Below are 18,722 nucleotides of genomic sequence, written 5' to 3' on the forward strand. Positions count from 1 at the left end.
TTTATTTTAAACCAAAACAAAACACAACGTTTTGCTTTAACTTTTAGTAACTATAAGAGTGATTATTAGCAATTAATGTTGTTCAATAATTAAAATAAATAGTTTTGAATGAGGCTTTCGACTCATTTGACTACTATTTATTATTGTAGAAAAGCCGCAAGGAATCTATTAAATGGTATCGGTGTTGTTAATTTGAGGTAAGCTTAATTTACAATCAGTTTGACATTCTAGATATCAAGGAACACACATTATGTTATATCACACTATTTGGAGTACTCCAAGGGTGCATTATGTAACCACAAAAAGAATATTATCATCGAGATTAAAATTTTAATGCACAGACTTGATGTAATTGTAGGAAATGTAATTTTACAATATAGCCTAGTAATATTCTCAAACAATCGAATAAAAAATTTAAAGAAAGCATCTAGTGCTAGATTTTCAAGATGTGTTGTGGTTCAGGTGGCGCTGCGGCAGGCGGGCTACAGCGAGGCGGGCATCAGCGAGATCGGCGCGGCGCTGGCGCTGCTGGTGAAGCACGGCGTGCTGGGCCTGGCGCTGCCGCAGGCGCTGCCGCCCGCGCCGCTGGGCGCCGCCTACTTCCCGCTGCCGGCGCAGGACCCGCCCGCCGTGTTCGGGCCCATCGGCCAGGTGCCGCTCGGTACGTACTACTCCTCGCACCTCGACCTCGCCAACCTGTCCAACCTGTCCAACCTCTCCGAGCTGCAGTACTGTTGAATAAACTTACTACCAAAGACCGAGCCAATACTAAAACATCACTTCATTTCAAGCAGCGTTGCTAAAACTACACGAGAAATAGAAAATGGTAATGAAATATCTTTCTACAGTTCATCTATCGCGTTGAGACACAACTGTTCAAATCAAAGAGTGCAGAATAAGTGATCTTTACACACACTGCTCGCAAACGATCTCTTTTTCATGTGCGATAGAATGACTGTATAAAGTTAGCTTTTACTAAGTGCCATATAAAATATATGAGTTCAGTACTAAATTAAGTGTTGTTTTAGTATTTGGCTATATACTAAGGCTATCTATGCACTGACAGATGACTTACTTAACTCCTAAAGCCTAACAAATGGACAAGTAAATTGAACCTTCCGAAATGCGTTCTTTTTACCTGCTTTATTTCCTAAGCTCTAGGTATGACGCAGTGAATCTGTCATTGCATAAGCCTTAGAAAAATAAAAAGTTTTAAAATTAAATTACAAGTAATTTTACCAAAATATTTGGTGGGTAGTTTTAGATGTGTGGGCAACGGTTAGCTCAACGTTGGGACAATAATGCGACACGCTCGTGTCTTAGTGAGAGTAATATATTGCCTTAAGTAAGTTTATTGAATGGTAACAGAGCAGAACCCACGTAGTTTAATTAATACTATTGTTATATTTGAAACACCCCAATTATAGTGGAACTGAAATGGTAACTTATTTATTTATAAAGTGGGTAACATAGAATATAACCATATTAAAAAGCCTTAAATATTGAATGACTAATTCTTGGCTGCGGTTTCGTCCGCATTCAAAGAATTCTATCCACAAGAAGATATGAATTTGAAAGTATTTGTAAATCAAATTAAATCTAAGTAATTTTTGCATAAAATTATGAAGTAAAAGGCTTCAGTTACTTATCATAGACTATTCTTCAATAAAGGAAAAAAAAAATTTAAGATCCTATATTTTATTCATATTGCGTCAGGAAGTCGTGGGTTCGATTCCCACTCGGAACAATTATTATGCGATCCGCAAGTAGTTGTTTCGGGTCTGGTTGTACTTTGTGTCCGTTGTTTGTATGTTGGTAAAAGTCCCCGCGACACAACAGCAATATCTCGTTCGCGAGTTCTTTAAAAATATAAAATATTACTATGTTACCTATTTTATCTATTATATTCTAATTCTTATTGTAGAGAATCATACTGATTGTTATATTATTATTATTTGTATATGTTGAAATTTATCACTTTGCCTTACAATGGCATATTGATTGTAGAAATTAAGGACATAATCCGTATGGTTCTAGACAAAATTATTAATTAAATAATGATTATATTGTTTTATTGTATAAGTTAATATTAGGTAGAAGTATATTGAAAAATTATTTCATGTTTATTTCAAAATTGCAATATTAAATGTAAAATCTATGACCCATGTTACAATTTCAATATAATTCTACCCTCAAAAATTATAACGATGTATAAAATATGAAAATTTTATTATTGTTGTATTCAATTGTTTGTCAACGTTACTCGGAACGGTCCAGTGCTGTTGCACATTAACAAAATGACGTTGTTGGATGGTATCGGTAAAGCGTCACACACCCCCGACCTTCAAGGGATGGGTGACCGCACACATTCACACGTCTCGCTTTCAAAATTCCAAATTTCACTTTGCTTTTCTATCTCATTACCTCCTGGTTTCTGATTGGCTGCCGTGATTTAAAAACTTGTCGCTTTTCTTGTATCGGCCGGGTTTTATTTTAGTAATAGCTATAGTTTGGTAACAACGCCATCTATTGTCCTCATGGTGTATCTGTGGTGAACAAATTGTGTGATTTATTATTAAACAATCAACTTTTCTTGAATATTTACACAAAAAATATGCATATGTATGGAGTGAACATTATTTTCTTTTTGTCTGAATACAAACTGCTAAGACATGTTTCGTTAGACGTACACACGCTTTGAAACGAAGGTGCCTACGATGTTAAGACCCTGTTTCATCCGAGGGTACATTATTTATAAGCATACCGTACTGACTTGTAGTCAGAATACTTGTACGAATAAAAACGGGAAAGGGCGGGTACAAAAATGCCTTCCCTATATACTAGAGAAATAAGACTCGGCCTATCTATCCAAAACTTTATGTAAACCTAATTGTACTACAATTGCATGCATATAGATATTGTTTTTTTATTATTTTTTTATATATTATTATATTATGTGTTGTATTGCTGATCAAAAATAACACAATTGGCTTTAAAAGTTTTTAACATTTTATTTTTTTGTTTATTAATTTATTCCGTCACTTACCACTCGAGTTTTTTTCCAAATTTCCTCTGCGCTTCTCACTCCATCTGTCGGCAATACATAACAACTCTTGTGCTATGGACGGAACTTAATATTCTACGGTATGTGTAGAATTGATATTTTCTTTTGAAGTTGCTTATAACGTAAAATTAAAAGATTTGAATATTTTTTAAATATATTAGTCTTCAGTAAGCCTTTCTATCAATTTGATAAATGTTACAATAAAATAACGAAATATCTTCGGAACGTGACAAAGCCTTTATTGTTATAAATGTAATTCCAAATATATTTATTTATGTCCCACTGCTGGGCAAGGGTCTCATCCCGAAATGAACTTAAGGTCCACCTCGAGACAACGACACTACGCGAGGATTGGGGACCTTGTCCCTCGACAAAACGTGATTAAAGATTTACAATTATTTCATTAGCAATAATTTATGCAGCAAATAAGTAACCAAAAACGACGCACAATTCTTCAAAGAAGAAGTTTTTTGAACACGCGCCAATAAATTACCTAAGGCATACTGAAGTCCTACAACTCTCATCTAATTGTCTTCAATAACAATAATAATGAATGTATATTATGAGCATATTCAATAGATTCACATTCCTAGTCCGAGCCATAGCACAACTCATGGAGAGAACAACCTTAACATTTTTATATTTAGTACAAAATTTTACTTGAAAAGACAACTTTAAGATTATAGATGAACGCAAAAGTTAAATAAAAATTAAAATGATCTCGGAAAGACTGAAAAAAGTATAAAATAAGGAATTCCATGAAAATATAGTGTTTTAAATTGTTAGATAGTTGCAGCTAAGCACTTAATTCGTTGACTAGTATAATAAACAATTAGTATAATTGTTAGTAAAAATGAAGTTGCAAAATTATTATTATAAGCCAATCTTTGAGGCATGGTTGATACCTTCGCCTCAATTGTTATTAGATTTGGATAGTTAAGTAATTAATGCTTCGTGAAAAGCCTTGGATTTCGTTTTCTTGGGTGAACGTTGAACTCAGGAGAACAATACTTTGAATATGAAATAGGTTAGTTTTAGTTTCTTAAGAGATTGACTGAACTACCGCCCCTGGCCAAATTATTAGACGCACTGTAGTTTTTTGAATGATTAGTATTTTATACTAGTTTTTATGTAGTAATTTTGTATTTTCACATAAATAAAATAGTTAGTTTATTAAAGAGATTTGTTTTATACTTCGTATTTGTATTTATTTTAAGGTATGGCTATACTATGTTAAACTTTAGAAAAACGAACGTAAGTAAATCCAAACCTGTTCTAGGCGCGTTTGCGCGCGTTTTTGAGTTGCGGATATATTTTTGTGACTTTATGCGCTGTGTTATTTGTTTCGTAGTTTTATGCTATGCAGTTATTTGTTTATTTCGGTGTACAGTTAAATAATCGATAAGAGCATTTTCAACATGGGTAAAAAAGGCGATCTTTCACCACGTAAAAGAGCTGAAGTAAAGGCCTTCGTGAATGCTAACATATTCTCAAACCGAGAAATATCACGAAGACTGAAGATTTCTGAAGCTAGTGTACGTCGCATAAAGAAGAAAATTGAGTCAGGGGAGGAATTGAGCCCGAAACGAAAGAAGAGATGCAGCAGAAAGCCTATTTTCACTCGAAGGTCAGAAAGATGGTTAAAGAAAATATGCCTGGAAAACCGATTTGCCACCACGAAACTAATAACATCGCAACTCTAAGAAGCGTCAATACTTCTGAGCGCAGTGTTAGAAGGAAATTGAATGATTTAGGTTTTAAGGCCTGCCGCCCCGCCAGGAAACCCAAGTTAACAGCTGCAATGAAGGCAAAGCGACTGAAATGGGCCAAACAGTGGTGTGATAAAGATGTTGACTTCTGGAGATCGGTAAGATGTTATTATTTCATCAGAAGTGGTACTTTTCATTATTCTCTATGAAATTAAGCAAGAGTATGTGCTACTCTTGATGTTTATGTTATTTTTTTTCTATTGTTTTCAGGTCTGCTTTAGTGATGAAAGTACATTTGAAATTTTACAAACCAAAGCTCAGTTTGTGCGGCGTCGTCGTGGAGAAAAGTTTTATCCTGACTGGGTCGAACAGACTGTAAAGCATCCTACAAAAGTAATGATTTGGTCAGTCATCAGTGGCAAGGGTACTGGACGTCTGTACGTGGTAAATAGCATGATGAGACAGGATCAGTACAAAGAAGTCTTACAAAATCGATTGATTCCACAGCTCAAAGAGTGGTTTCCAAATGGAGAACCTTTCACTTTTATGCAAGACGGAGCTCCCTGTCACACAGCTCGGTCTGTCAAAGCATATTTAGCAGAACAAAACATCCCTCTGTTGGACTGGCCGGGCAATAGCCCCGATATGAATCCAATTGAAAAGGTGTGGGAGCTCATGAAAAGAGAAGTGGCTAAAGATGTGATCATTAACAAAACTCAGGTCTTAGAAAAGATCATACATGTGTGGAATCATCATCCTCGAATGCAGGAGATGGTACAGTCATGCATTAATAGTATGCCACGCAGAATAAAAGCTCTCATAGCGGCTAAAGGTGGCCCAACAAAATATTAAAATTTAGTCACATTCATTTCATTTATTTTCAATGTCTAATAAATATTTTTTTTTCTATAGTATGATGTTTTATTTATGTTGAAAAGTGAGATAAATAGGTGAATAATAAAAAAAATTACATTATATCTGGCAAAAACCATAGATCTGTATAATATGACCTGATAATTAAAATTTAATATAAAATGTTATAGTGCGTCTAATAATTTGGCCAGGGACTGTAACTTCCGAAATTCCGTAGTACCCGACGGTACATTGATTTGCTATAATTTTGACAAGTGACAAAATGTTGCCTAAATTGAAAAGTAATTGTTAAATTTAACCCATGACTATCCCACTATACTAAAAGAGGTAGGGGATAACATTATCATGCTTTGCGTTTATTTTCAATCAAAGATTGTAGTTTATATAATTGAGTTATAGTGAGTAGTTGTTCTCTCCCCAGTCCATGTGGTTGTCAGTCCGTGGCGCAGCGCCGCCGGCGACACGCGCACGTACATGTACATGTGACGCGCACTCAGCTCGTAGTCCTACACTCCTAGCTGTAGACCTAGCAGTCAGTACTAGTGTCGCGACACTCACCGCCTAGTGCATGACACCATCGGTAGTTGTTGTACACGCACACCTGTAGAACACACGCGGACGTACACAACGCGTAGGTAACGAGTCGAGGGGGTTTGTTCAACGTAACATCAAGTTAATGATCGAGGGATCTCGCGAGTAGCTAGGCTCGAGTGGGCTGGGTGTCGCGCGAGGTAGAGGCGCTCGTGTCGCGTGTCCGGGCGGCGCTGTGCGGCGCTCGCTAACACGTAACTCTCTCCGCAACAGCGCGAAACGTTCTAATGTAAGTGTTGCGCCGCGCCCGCGCCCGCCGGGGCCGGGCCGGGGCCGCGCCGGAGCCGGGCCGGGCCGCGAGCCGGCCGGGCCGGGCCGGGCCGGGCCGGGGCGCGGCGGGGCGCAGGCGCGCGGCGGCGTATAGCGTGACGCGTCCGCAGGCGGCGGCGGCTCGTTAGAGCGTTTCGCGGAGGTTGCATTCGAGGCGCTTCGCCCCCCAGCCGTGGCGCCCATCAGCCTGGGGGCCGGCGTGGGCGGCGTGGCCGGCTTCCCCTCCGCCTCGCTGCTGCCGCTGTCCAAGAGCCCCACGCCCGCCGACGCCGGCGCCAAGGACTCCAAGAACGTCGAGATCGCCGAGGTCATCGTCGGGGCCATCCTCGGTGAGTCGCTCCTCCTTTCACCGTCTGCACGGTCTCGCCGCACGCTAGCCGGTCTTGTGATATTATATTCTCGCTTCGCACTTTGAAATCGAAGCATGCAGCACGATTTTCGTAAATCTCATTTGGCCCAATACGATTGCAGGCCCGGGAGGTCGCAGCCTGGTGGAGATCCAGCAGATGTCGGGCGCGAACATCCAGATCTCGAAGAAGGGCACGTTCGCGCCCGGCACGCGCAACCGCATCGTCACCATCACGGGCACGGCCACGGCCATCAGCAACGCTCAGTACCTCATCGAGCAGAAGATCCAGGAGGAGGAGCTCAAGCGCACGCGCCACAACGCCATCTCCGGCCTCATGCAGTAACGCTCCGCCCCGCGACCCGCCCCGCCTCGCCCCGCGCCCCGCCCCCCGCCGCGCCCCCCGCCCCTGCTCATCGTGTTCCACTGTGCTTGAGGTCCGCTCGAGCCGCGAGCGTCACGGCACAGAGCTACCTAGTCCCGCGTTGGGCGCCAACCTTGAGTACTTCGATTTCAGTGTGAAAATGTTGCCGTCGACCCAATGTTGGGCGCCAACATGGCCGCCGCCGTCCCCGTCATTCTCTATTTCATTGTTCTCTCGGACGTCGGTGACCGTGTTGGTAGTGTGTTGGCAAATATTGGTACTTCTTGTTGTATTTCGGTGTTTAAAGACGTTAGGATTAAGTGGTACCATGTTGGGCGCCAATCGGGTGTCTAAGTAGTTCTATGGATCGTTTGGTCGAGCTGTGCTCCCATTGGGTGGCAGGCGCTGACGTCTACGTAGTACTGTGAACAGAGACTATTGTACGACTACGTGGAAGCGCTGGACAGAGCCACGGTGGGGTGCCGAGCAGCTCACGGGATTATATTAAGTCGGATACTTTGTAATGCACCATGTTATGTGTTACACACACGGCATGGTACATCGAGTACATAAGCCAGTAAGTACGGTGAGGCGCGTCAAGGCAGAGCGGCGCCGGTACACTGAGTACTTTATTATTTCGTTCTAGCGTAGTTTCTAGTTCTAGTCAAACACTGTTGGATGACGGCGCCGCTCGGCCGCAACACCACGTGGCGAGTTACCTGACTCTAGTTAAGTCATTTGTTTTATTTTAACTGACGGAGGATATAATTTATGCAGCTCTCGATATGCGCCGACCGCCTATACTGTTACTAGTGTTCACTGAACAATTTAATGTTCAATTAGTGACCATTTTATTAAATACATAGGTTTGTAATTACATTGGTATTTGAAACTTCAATCAAATTTATTTTCTTAACGTTATAACTAAAAATCATTGTAGTTTTACGATTATTTTAATCGTATCCAAGAACGATGTTTTTTAGTTAAAACGACAATAAAATAATTCAAGTATTTTTTAATAGCAATGCGATTCTAATCTATATATTCATAAACATTTGGCAGGTAACATTAAAGTGTTCAGTATAATACAATAAAATATAATTTGCGAACGAATGTGTAGCTGTTCGGGGCAGTGCAATGTGAGGGCGCGTCGTCGCATATCGACACATAGTTACCTATTTACAATAATACAAGTTATGTATATTCGTTTATTGCATGTAATATAATAGTGTTGAACGTGACGGGGACACCCCAACTACATAACAACAGTACATAACATATTATATACTAGTGAGAACACCCGGGCGCGCTCCCCGTCACACAATTATTTTACGTTTCTTATCGTGATGACAAGTAATTATTTTATTCTGCCTAGCAGACGGTTATTGTTGTTTAAGATATAAATAAAGAAAATATTGTGATATCTCCTATCACGGAAATTCCTATTCCATACACAGATTATTTTTGTATATTGTTCACCACAGCATACATGTTTGTTTTTTTATTTACAAAGTTGATTTCATTGTAAATGTTACCATTGATAAGTTATTTTTGTTTAGTTTATTAGGATTAGTGATGTGATTAATTGATATAATTAAATCTATTTGAAGATTGTCTTAGGTAAGGATGTTGATACACCGGTCGCAACTCTGCGGGTATATAAGGAGCCAAATCCTGACCAAAGTTGCTTCTCACACATTATTTGACAAGCGTACACTTGTACATTGTACACTATGTACAGTGCGCACTCACTCTGTGACATTACATAGACAAATAGCTGGGGTTAATCTTGGTTTATCACTAAAATGTACAACATCGACATTGTCAGTGCCCTGTGTTGAGTTTTTACAAGGATTTCAATTGTTTTCTATGTAATCTCTCAGTCGTCGGCTAGTTAAACTAAGATTAAATGATATTTGCGTGTACTGTCGTCGAGTGAGTGTTCGTTGCAAGTGTATGTGCGTATAAGTACAATAGGACATTATCATCGCACGCCGTTTATATTTCACGTTCGACTCACCCCACAACGTCTCTGCAACTAGCAGGTTATTACTTCATTCCTGATTATTTCTCTCGGTAAAAGATCTTTATTTTTTTATACATTTATAAAACAAAATAATCGTTTTTAAATTTTTTTTTTTCTTTCTCGTTATTAGGAATGTTTCATAGTTGATTTGTTGTCGGTCTAAATTTGTCTTACGATATAAGTACAATTTAAAGTAATAATAAATGCATGTCCAGATTATTAGATGAAAAAAAATAATAATAAATAAAATATTTTAAACATTTTAAAGCAGATTCTATATATTATCGAGATGACAATATAAATATATTCTTATTTACAGTTATATGATTGAATATTTTATTTTTTGCGCCGTCGTTTAACCAAGACGTTCTTTTAGTGTCTGTTAGTGGTCGCACGTCGGCGACTGTTAGTCGCGTTCGAGTCGCAAACGAGTTGTGGTCGCGTCGCGTCTGATCAAGTTGTCGTAGTGCGACGTTAGAGTTACATAATATTAAACTGTGATTGTTTTCGTCGACATTGTCAAGGTACTACGTGTCAGTCTCCGCTTAGTGTTAGACCCGGCGTCGCTCGCCGCGCGGGTAGTTTTAAGTTGTGTTCGTTTACCTCAGAAGTGCCATCGTTCTACAGGATTAGTGAGGACTCTGACCTCTGCAGTGTTCACTCACACGTAACACTGGTGCGTTTCATTGTTCAACACCTTACACTTATACAGTTTTGAACTAACAATGAGACGCAATGCAAATCAATCATATTTCAAATGTCTATATCCGTACAGTTGGTGTCCCGCGGTGGGCGCCAGCGTGAATACTTGGGTGATTACTCCGTGACTCCGTGAGGCGGTGAATACTATCACATGTGAATAATAACGGTATGAAGTACAAAAAGCAAACGTAATCATAATAAAACAAATATAATAATTTGAAATCGGCTTAAACATGAGAGTTATGTACGATAGTGTTAAGGAAATCGGAATTGAGAGACAATTTTCTCAGCTAATTCATTCACTACGCGATTATAAATAAAATAATAAAGTATATAATATTTTTAACTAATTAATTATTAGGGAAGTGAGCACGCTCGATACGCCATAACCTCGTACTTCCGTGAAAAAGTGAAATAATAGTGATTATAACGTTGTTGTAAGTTGATAGTAGTGTGTGTATCAAGTGTACACGAGCGAGTGTCTCAGCGAGTGTCGCCGCTGTCCCTGCGCCCGGCGACACGCGGCGACACCGCGCGACACGTTGTTAACTGATGTATTACATATATACGTGTGTTATGTAGTTAACATTGCGCAGTGTAGTGTGGCATTACAGTAGCTAGTTAATATATATTCAATCTTTAAACGTGTTTAGGTACATAACGCTGTTGGATAATATTTCCGGTGTTTTTCCAATTTTTCTCATCTAAACTATGTATATTTGGGGGTAGGTTCAGATATCGTCTTGTGTCAATTAATATATGTCTGTTTGAGCGCTCGCGGTCGTCACGAGCCGTCCGTCCGTCGTGTGACGCTTGTGACACGCGGGAAACGGTACGAGAAGTGTCAAGCGCGAGCGCGCATACTCGAGGTCGTGTCGGCCAAGCCTGAACGCGTATCGCCTGTCACGTCGATTTAACAAGCTCAATTTTATCGGAACTAAATCTCGATTAGTCGGTACGTATAAGTCAAATGCGTCAATTAAGAGAAATATTTTCCAAAAAAAATGGTGTATGATTTCACGGCATCGTTCAGTTCGGGCGAGCTCTGGGGGTAGACATAGTTTCCGTCTCGTTTCTTCACTCTCTCTCTCTATCTCTCTTCGTCTAAGTTACGACTTGGGTGTAGGTGCGGCGCGGTGTCCGCGCGCTCGGTGTCCACATTCCGGCTAGAGTTAAGTGTCGCGTCGAGGAGCTGCAGCCGCCCCGCGCCGCCCTCCACCACCTCACAGTTACCATGTGGCTTACTTCTAGTGTGGGCGGAGGTCGGGAAGCGCGGGAGGCTGCGCTCTGCTCGACCTGTAATCATAAGTAGTGAACTGCTGGCTGTACAAAGCGCGTATAATGTAGCGGCGCGCGGACACCGCGCACGTCTTGTAATAGTTATCGATGGAATTCTAGTTAGTTATAATTATCATATTAAAATCAATATAATGGGTATGTATAGATAATTTTTAAATTAAAATTACTGGAAAATGTTAATGTTGTTATACTGAAGTTGTTACAATATTTGAGAGTATATTAACGTGAATACAAAATAATAATTTTAGTGCGGTAACCATTATCCGAGTAAAGTTATCGCGTGGAAAGATAATAAATAGTGCAACGTCGTCCCGAATATTATGTGTATAAAGCAGAGTCGTAGACGCGCCGTAGACAACACGAGGTTATACTGATTCTGTGATACTGACTACTGCAGCTGCACGCTTGTGTCCGCGACCCCCGCACCGCGACCCCGCGCCCGTGACCCCGTGACCCCGCGACCCCGCCACCCGGCACGCACACACACACACACCACACACACACATGCGCGCGCGCACGAGACACTGGTGTCTGTAACAGGTTGTGTCAAATTACGTAGAGCTCATGTCGGTACTGTAGTACATAGTAGTTGCGCCCCGCGTGCCAGACGCACCGCACTTTATCGATCATAATAATAATGCTGTTACGATTAAGGAATTTCAATGTTGTAGGCTAAGGTAGCTAGATGTCATTCTTCATTGTACGGATGTATCGGTGAGGTAGCACGTCGGCAGGCCGAGCCGGCCCCGGCCGCCCCGCGCCGCGCCCCGCCCGCCCTCCATCTCATCCTCCCATTTTAATTTTAATAGCTAAATGTTGTTGAATTTGTTGATAGAGTGGTTTATTGTAATAACTATAGGTAGTTTAGTGGGTATAGACGCGAAGGTGGCAGCCGATGGGTGCGCTAGGCTAGAGTAAGGTTCGATACTGTGTTTAGGAAAATGGCTGTGCGTTCAAGTCGAACTCAACATTAAGACATCACCATTCGCTGGTCCCGAGAGCGCGGGTCGCACGCCAGCGCCGCACCACTCACTATCTGTATATAATTGCATAACATTATTTCATTTACGTTATTCTCCTTGCTCATTGTCATCAATTTATTAAAGACTGAGGAATCAACTCGCGCATATTGACATCGTCACGAACGCGTCCCAAGCGGTAGGGATTAATTGTAATATATAATTGTTTATTAATCATTAAAATAAAAATTTCGCTCGGTTTCATGTGGGGGGTGGGTGGTGTGCGACCCCGCGGAACTGTCTCCACTGTCTGTGTCGCGGTATTCAACAAGTGTTGGTTGTTACACGTTGGTCGGTTTCATTGTTACGCCCGTGGCACGGCTCGGCGCGGCTCGCGCACTCGTCCCCGCTGGCCGCTGTGCCGTGCTGTACTCTATGTACTGCAGTGTATAGCTCGTGTAGCTACTAACACTACTACGTGTAGCGGCTAGCGGGCGCTCGCGGACTGGGCACGCGGCGGTGCGAGGGTGCCGCGGCCGCCGCTCAGTCGTTGTCTCATCACCTTTACACATGTTGAGATTGATATGTTATACTAATTCTATTGAATTATAACTTGTTGCGTATTATAAGTATGTATAGAGCGACACGCTCACTTGTGTGTAAATGTCATACGTTGATATAAAAACATTTGTTGCTGTACAGCTCAGTCATGGAATTTTTATTTTTTATTATTATTAATATTTTTTGTTAACTTGGTTTACGATAAACGGGTCTGCAATGTTATGTAACGAGAATATAATTTTTAATTAAGTTTGAATTTTAAATAAACGATGTTGAATAATAAATAAATATGTTTTGAATTAAAAATTCATTATATTTTAGTCAATGTTTATTATTGTTTAGTTGTACTGTCAAGATTGATTTTCTAATGAAATGTTATTTTGCAATGTTGTAAATGATAAGAGGTAAAAATGGAAGGTTACAATGTCTTAGTGTTTAAAAGCTCGAAACCAATTGAAAGGTACCTTGAACATTGTCTATATTATATTAACATTAAATAAATGCAAAAATTAATTCATGTTGTTTTAATTCATCACCCTATCACCCCCATACATAACTCACACTTTTTACTTGACACACATCAGTTAAACTGTAAGATTGTAATAGTACGAAGGTAAAATAAAAATCTAAACTGCTTGATTATCATTTTAATTATCAAAATGTCGCTTGATTACATAATAATAATACGAGAAAAAATGAGATTCGTACAAAAATACGAATGGACGGAATTATTCGTACAAATCACACAATAATTAAGTAAAAGGCTTAACAACTAAATATACACAAAACATGTAAAACTAAGAATACAAAATTAAGGTCTTGTTTCAATACTCATGGATAAGTCTCAGATAGCTTATCAAAGAGAATTTTGACAATCGTTTTAATAGAATTCCCGTCACTTTGTTACATAGCTTAACTGACGGTTATCCATGTACTGTGAAAAGGCCCCTATGTCTTTCAAAACAATATCAAATTATCACAAACTAAACTAGTGACATCTGTTGACAGTTAAAGCTAACTAAAATACCTGAATCGAAACAAACAATAAACCAAAAAAGGTAAAAATCAGATCACAAAAATAAATTATAAATAGTTATGCCAAGAAATAAATAATACATACAAAAATAAAACACCAAATTACATTATTTTTTCTTTAGTATTATTACCAATTGAATATAGATGAAAGGATATACAATCAGTAAAAAGAGTATGATCTCTGGTTCATCAGCACAACACAAGTAATAATAATCGGATCGATTAGTATTTCGTGGACTACTCAACTGTAGTGTTTCAAATACCATCACTAATATAAGATTTTATGTATGTATAATGTTGCTTGATTGATAAAGATACTACCAGAAATTGACTACTGAAAACAAAGTTTACATCAATTAATTGATGAACTGATTATTCGTTTAGTACTGTACTTAAATAAGAATGGTTTTAAACATAAAAAAAATATTCAAAAGTCCAATCAATAAAATTTATATCAACTGCAATTTTTAGCTGCCAAGAGAGTTAAAAGCAGATATATTAAGAAAGTGTGTTGAATCGAATGATATCGCTCCAATACATACAGTGCGAAATTCGATAGATATTTTTTTTGTTTCACGCTTTTCTTAGTTACAAAATATTTGCATAGCTACAGATTCAAATCGATTAATTAAATATTAATTTCTAAATGGGGTAATAGTAAAAAGTTGCCATAAGTTTTATATTCGAACGCAAGGCAATTTCAGTGCTACGCTTATAAAGTACAAGTCTTTCATACTATCTTATAATTAAAGAATTGAGTCTTAAATTAATGAGATAAAGGTAACATAATATCTTGAGATTATAAGCAGCATGGCTATGAGGGTAAGGAAGACATGATTATGTACGTACTTAGATCTATTTCTTACATCAAATACTCCATTTGCATTACAAGTAAGCAGGATATACAGTCATTAAAATTATCAAATATTTGCCTGGTTTTCATCTATACGATAACTTCTCGAAAGATTAAACTGACATGTCCGAATTAGTTCGAAAATATCCGACAAAATCCTTCAGGCAAATTACTCGAAAATTATTGAGAGGACAATAAAACCAGCCTCAAATTATTGTCATGACGTTTGTACCGTTTATAAAAGGCTCACTGCACTGAAGCCCACAGCCACGCCGCTTTGAACTACGTATAGAGTCGACTACAATGTGTTATAATACTAGTTATTGTTAATTCTTGGTTAGTGTAAGCGCAAAATGACAGGAAATATCAAGTCGTTTCCTGTACACAATCAGTTTGCCGATCAACTTCAGATAATGCTTAAATCTTCGCGCTAGATTGTATGGGAACTAAGAAATAAAGGAAATTCAAATTATCTCCGGTAACACACAGGTGTTTGGAATTCCCCAAGCACAGAAATCAGTTACGTCGCGATTGTAAGGAATTATTTGAATGCCTGTCGCATATTACCGACGCACGACGACTACCTAGTTTAAGAAATATATAAATAACTAGTAAATAACTAGTAAATATAATAAATAATACGAACTCGAAGCTCTAAGTACTTTTTATTTGGTATTGTTTTATATCCGAAATCGAATCGAATTAGTTGCGAGACTGTACCAAAACGCTAAATGTAACAACCAGAAAGTAGCTCAAAAATAATGGAATTAAAAAAAAAGATTGTTGGCGGCAAAATGATTTGTATACGAGACCGCCATATTACTTATGTTGTAAAACTTTTATAGTGTTAATAAATTAGTTCCTTACCTATTTACTTAGATCGCTTATTGTACAATACATTGTGTGCCGCAAACATACAACATTCTCGTGTATTTACTCGCTTATATGCTATTAGCATACCACACAACATTTCAATATAATCATTTAAAGCAAAATATGATAGGTATATATTTTTTTTATCGAAGTCGATATTCATGACATACTATTTTAAATTAATAATCTGACTACATATTGTAGTTTTGCATTTTCTGCCCAAAATCTTTAAAATTATTAATTTGAAGAATAAATGACATTAATTGCAAGATGCACTCCTTGACTGGGGCGTAGAATAAAAATAGTGTTTATAGTTATACAAGACTTAGCTAATACGTGGGCGCTATTAAACTATAACCTTATTTCAAGTGTTAGCTAACCGAGCGAGAGGACTGGCGTTTAACTAAAGAGCTTATAAATTCTACTGTACACTGGATCGTGGCATTCACCAACAGTAAATGCATATTATTGGAATCAGTCGCGCTCGCTTCGTGTCTATTTTGTTCCGCGTGACTACGGCCGCTACGCACTCGACACATTTGCATAAACTCCCAACAAAACCTCGCTTACAATACTAAAGCCGTACAAGAATAATATCAAAACCTTTATACCTTACATACGCAATACTCGTGTCAAACTTACATAGCGAAATTTAATTGCATTAGCATTTATATTGCAGTCCTCGTGATCACGACCCTATTCGAGTATCAAATACAACTCTTTGGATTACTTATAATAATACTATTACATAATGTTACATTATTTTGGTTAGTTGCTTACACTATGAGACGATTTCGTACTGCGGTACGTGCGGTTCGTATTCGAAGCCATTGTAATGAGTAAAGCTAAGACTGCGACAGCCGGGAGCTTCGACGAACGGCTTCAGCTCCTGCACTAAGGCTGTGAAAGAAGGTCTCTCGTCCGGGTCCACCTGCCAGCACTGCAGACACAGTTGGAACAGTTCATCACCCACGTACGAGGGTTGTGACGGTCGCATGCCGCGCAGAATACGCGCCGCGACGTCTTTATTAGAGCTATGGAAGTAAGGAGTCGCGCCGATCGTCAGCGCCTCCCACATTAAGATGCCAAACGACCAAACATCGGCCTTAGGATTGAACCGTGTTTGTCGCAGCATCTCGTGTGAAGTCCACCGCGTGTAGTCTGGAGTCTCGTGTAACGGTCTCATGTGCGATAGACCGAAGCCCGACACTTTCGCGATACCGTTATCGCCTATCGCAATATTCCTACAACTTAATCGCTTGTGCAGTATCTTCTTACTGTGCAAGTAGTCCATGCCTCTAGCTATGTCTACAAAGTATTGTAGGATTCTATTCTCTGGTTGAAGACAGAACTTGTTGTTCTGTAGATCTCTGTGACGACTTTGTAGTAGCGTTTCTTTTAAGACCAGCTTAGAGTCTTCTAGGACTACAAAGAGTGTAGTATTAGTTTCACAGAAGCCTATAAGAGATATCACATTTTCATGTTCACTGGATTTAATGAGGAGGTCCAGCTCCTGCAGCATCAGTTTCTTGTCAGATCTCTCCAGTTCTCTGTCAGCTACCACTTGTATAAGCCCTGAGGTCTGTGCTCCGTGCTGCTGTACTTTCCCTTTAGTAAACTTGCCATAACTACCCACACCTATGACACATGAAATATCAATATCTATCAAGTTCCTCGGTATGTTCCAGAGCTTTCTTTTCAAGTTTCCATAGTAGTCTACTCTTTCATCATCTTCTTGTATAAAGCCAGAGTTTTCTATCTCCATGCAAGGTTCACTTAAGCTCAAAGGCATAGACTGAGAGCCTCGCTGCACTCTAGCTAGTTCTATTCTCTTTCTAAGTATGATGAGGAAGCCAACACCTATTAACAGTAGTACTACACTGATGGCAATTGCTGCTCCGAGTGCTATCACTAAAGGAGAAGTTTCCTCAGGCTCATTAATATTTAAAATGATCTTTTTAGTTGATTCTGCATATCTTATTTTCTTTACATGGTTTTTTTCACTCACAACACCCAAAGACACATCAATATCATTAGTTAAAGGTAATGGAGCATTGTAGAAGCCATTATAAGTGCTCCTGTCACCTATTATGAAGTCATGTTTAATGTAATCAGGGTCTAATTCAGCTGTGATGTAGTAGGGTAGACCTTGGTCAGCTGCATAGCTGTAGTTACCGAGGGTATCAACGATAAACCCTTGTTGGTATAACTCAATAGAGACTACAATTCTATACATAGATACTGGCCCATTGTAGTTCTTGGCTTCAGGGATGAACACGACCATCCTGTCTCCCTTCCTATCCCTGATCTGTATATCTGGGGGGCTTGGGTCAGGAGTACCAATCACAGTTTCAACTATAGTGGTCTTGTTTGGTCCTTCAAACACATCATTGACTGCTGCCACTCCAATTTGATACTTAGTCCCTGCATGTAGGTTCAATAACTCAGTAAAGAAAGTATTATTGAATACTCTCCATTCAAGATCTACTAATGTATTATCTGCATATGTTTCAACCACAATAGCTCTGATGACATACCCTGTTATGTATGAGTAGGCATCTGGAGCCGTCCAGCGGACTCTCACTGTTGTTTCAGTGATGTTAGAGACTGTTACCGTCGCCGGCGGTCCTGGGGAGAACACCTCGGTGTCGTAAACGCTAGCTGCTCCTTCACCACCACACATTTGAGTGTCATTCTTAGGACATGGAGTTGAACATGTTTCTAAAGGCAACTGGAACTGTCCTGGCGCGTTCCCGCAGAAGCAAGTGGACTCGTTACCTATTATAGCGTATTTGTAGTAGACCTGCTCGCACGCCGACAGACATACGTCTACTGACTGTCCAGTGTGTGTGTTCAACACATTTTCCACCATCAGCTTGTAGCAGCCGATGTAGTCGCCGCGGTCACCGCTACAGCCCCATGCACACAAAGATAACAACACAAATATGTAATACTGTCTCTCCATTGTGCCCCAACAAGTAATTGACTCATTCACAAACACTGACGTTTAGTAACGCCTGTTATAACGACCGTTCCTCACAGCCTCAGTTTGACATACTGATTGTGAACATCTGCTGAGTATTTATACGGCATGACGCATGCCATTGTATGTTACTTACACATATTAATTAATATTAATTCACAAAAAACGTACAATACTGTACCGCGTTTCACGGATTCGTTATTATTTTGACAAA

General features: G+C 39.5%; 2 protein-coding genes across 5 annotated transcripts in view; one reads left to right on the forward strand and one right to left on the reverse strand.

Moving 5' to 3' along the window:
• Positions 1-13,277, forward strand: part of ps (RNA-binding protein Nova-1-like protein passilla) — a 107,830-nt gene extending 94,553 nt beyond the window's left edge. For 3 of the 4 annotated variants that reach the window (XM_076127163.1, XM_076127164.1, XM_076127166.1), the window contains 3 exons: positions 463-661; positions 6,618-6,836; positions 6,979-13,277. In XM_076127163.1, the coding sequence (XP_075983278.1) occupies positions 463-661; positions 6,618-6,836; positions 6,979-7,199 (639 nt within the window). In that variant the 3' untranslated portion in view covers positions 7,200-13,277. The remainder of the gene's footprint in view (positions 1-462; positions 662-6,617; positions 6,837-6,978) is intronic. The other variant, XM_076127165.1, reaches the window with a different exon arrangement.
• Positions 13,278-13,396: 119 nt separating this feature from the next.
• Positions 13,397-18,710, reverse strand: Wsck (tyrosine-protein kinase Wsck). The gene has a single exon (XM_076126642.1). The coding sequence runs from the start codon at positions 18,488-18,490 to the stop codon at positions 16,307-16,309; it is 2,184 nt and encodes a 727-aa protein (XP_075982757.1). The 5' UTR covers positions 18,491-18,710; the 3' UTR covers positions 13,397-16,306.
• Between the last annotated feature and the right edge of the window lie 12 nt (positions 18,711-18,722).

The sequence above is a fragment of the Anticarsia gemmatalis genome, chromosome 19, assembly GCF_050436995.1.
Source record: "Anticarsia gemmatalis isolate Benzon Research Colony breed Stoneville strain chromosome 19, ilAntGemm2 primary, whole genome shotgun sequence".
NCBI classification, from domain to species: domain Eukaryota; kingdom Metazoa; phylum Arthropoda; class Insecta; order Lepidoptera; family Erebidae; genus Anticarsia; species Anticarsia gemmatalis.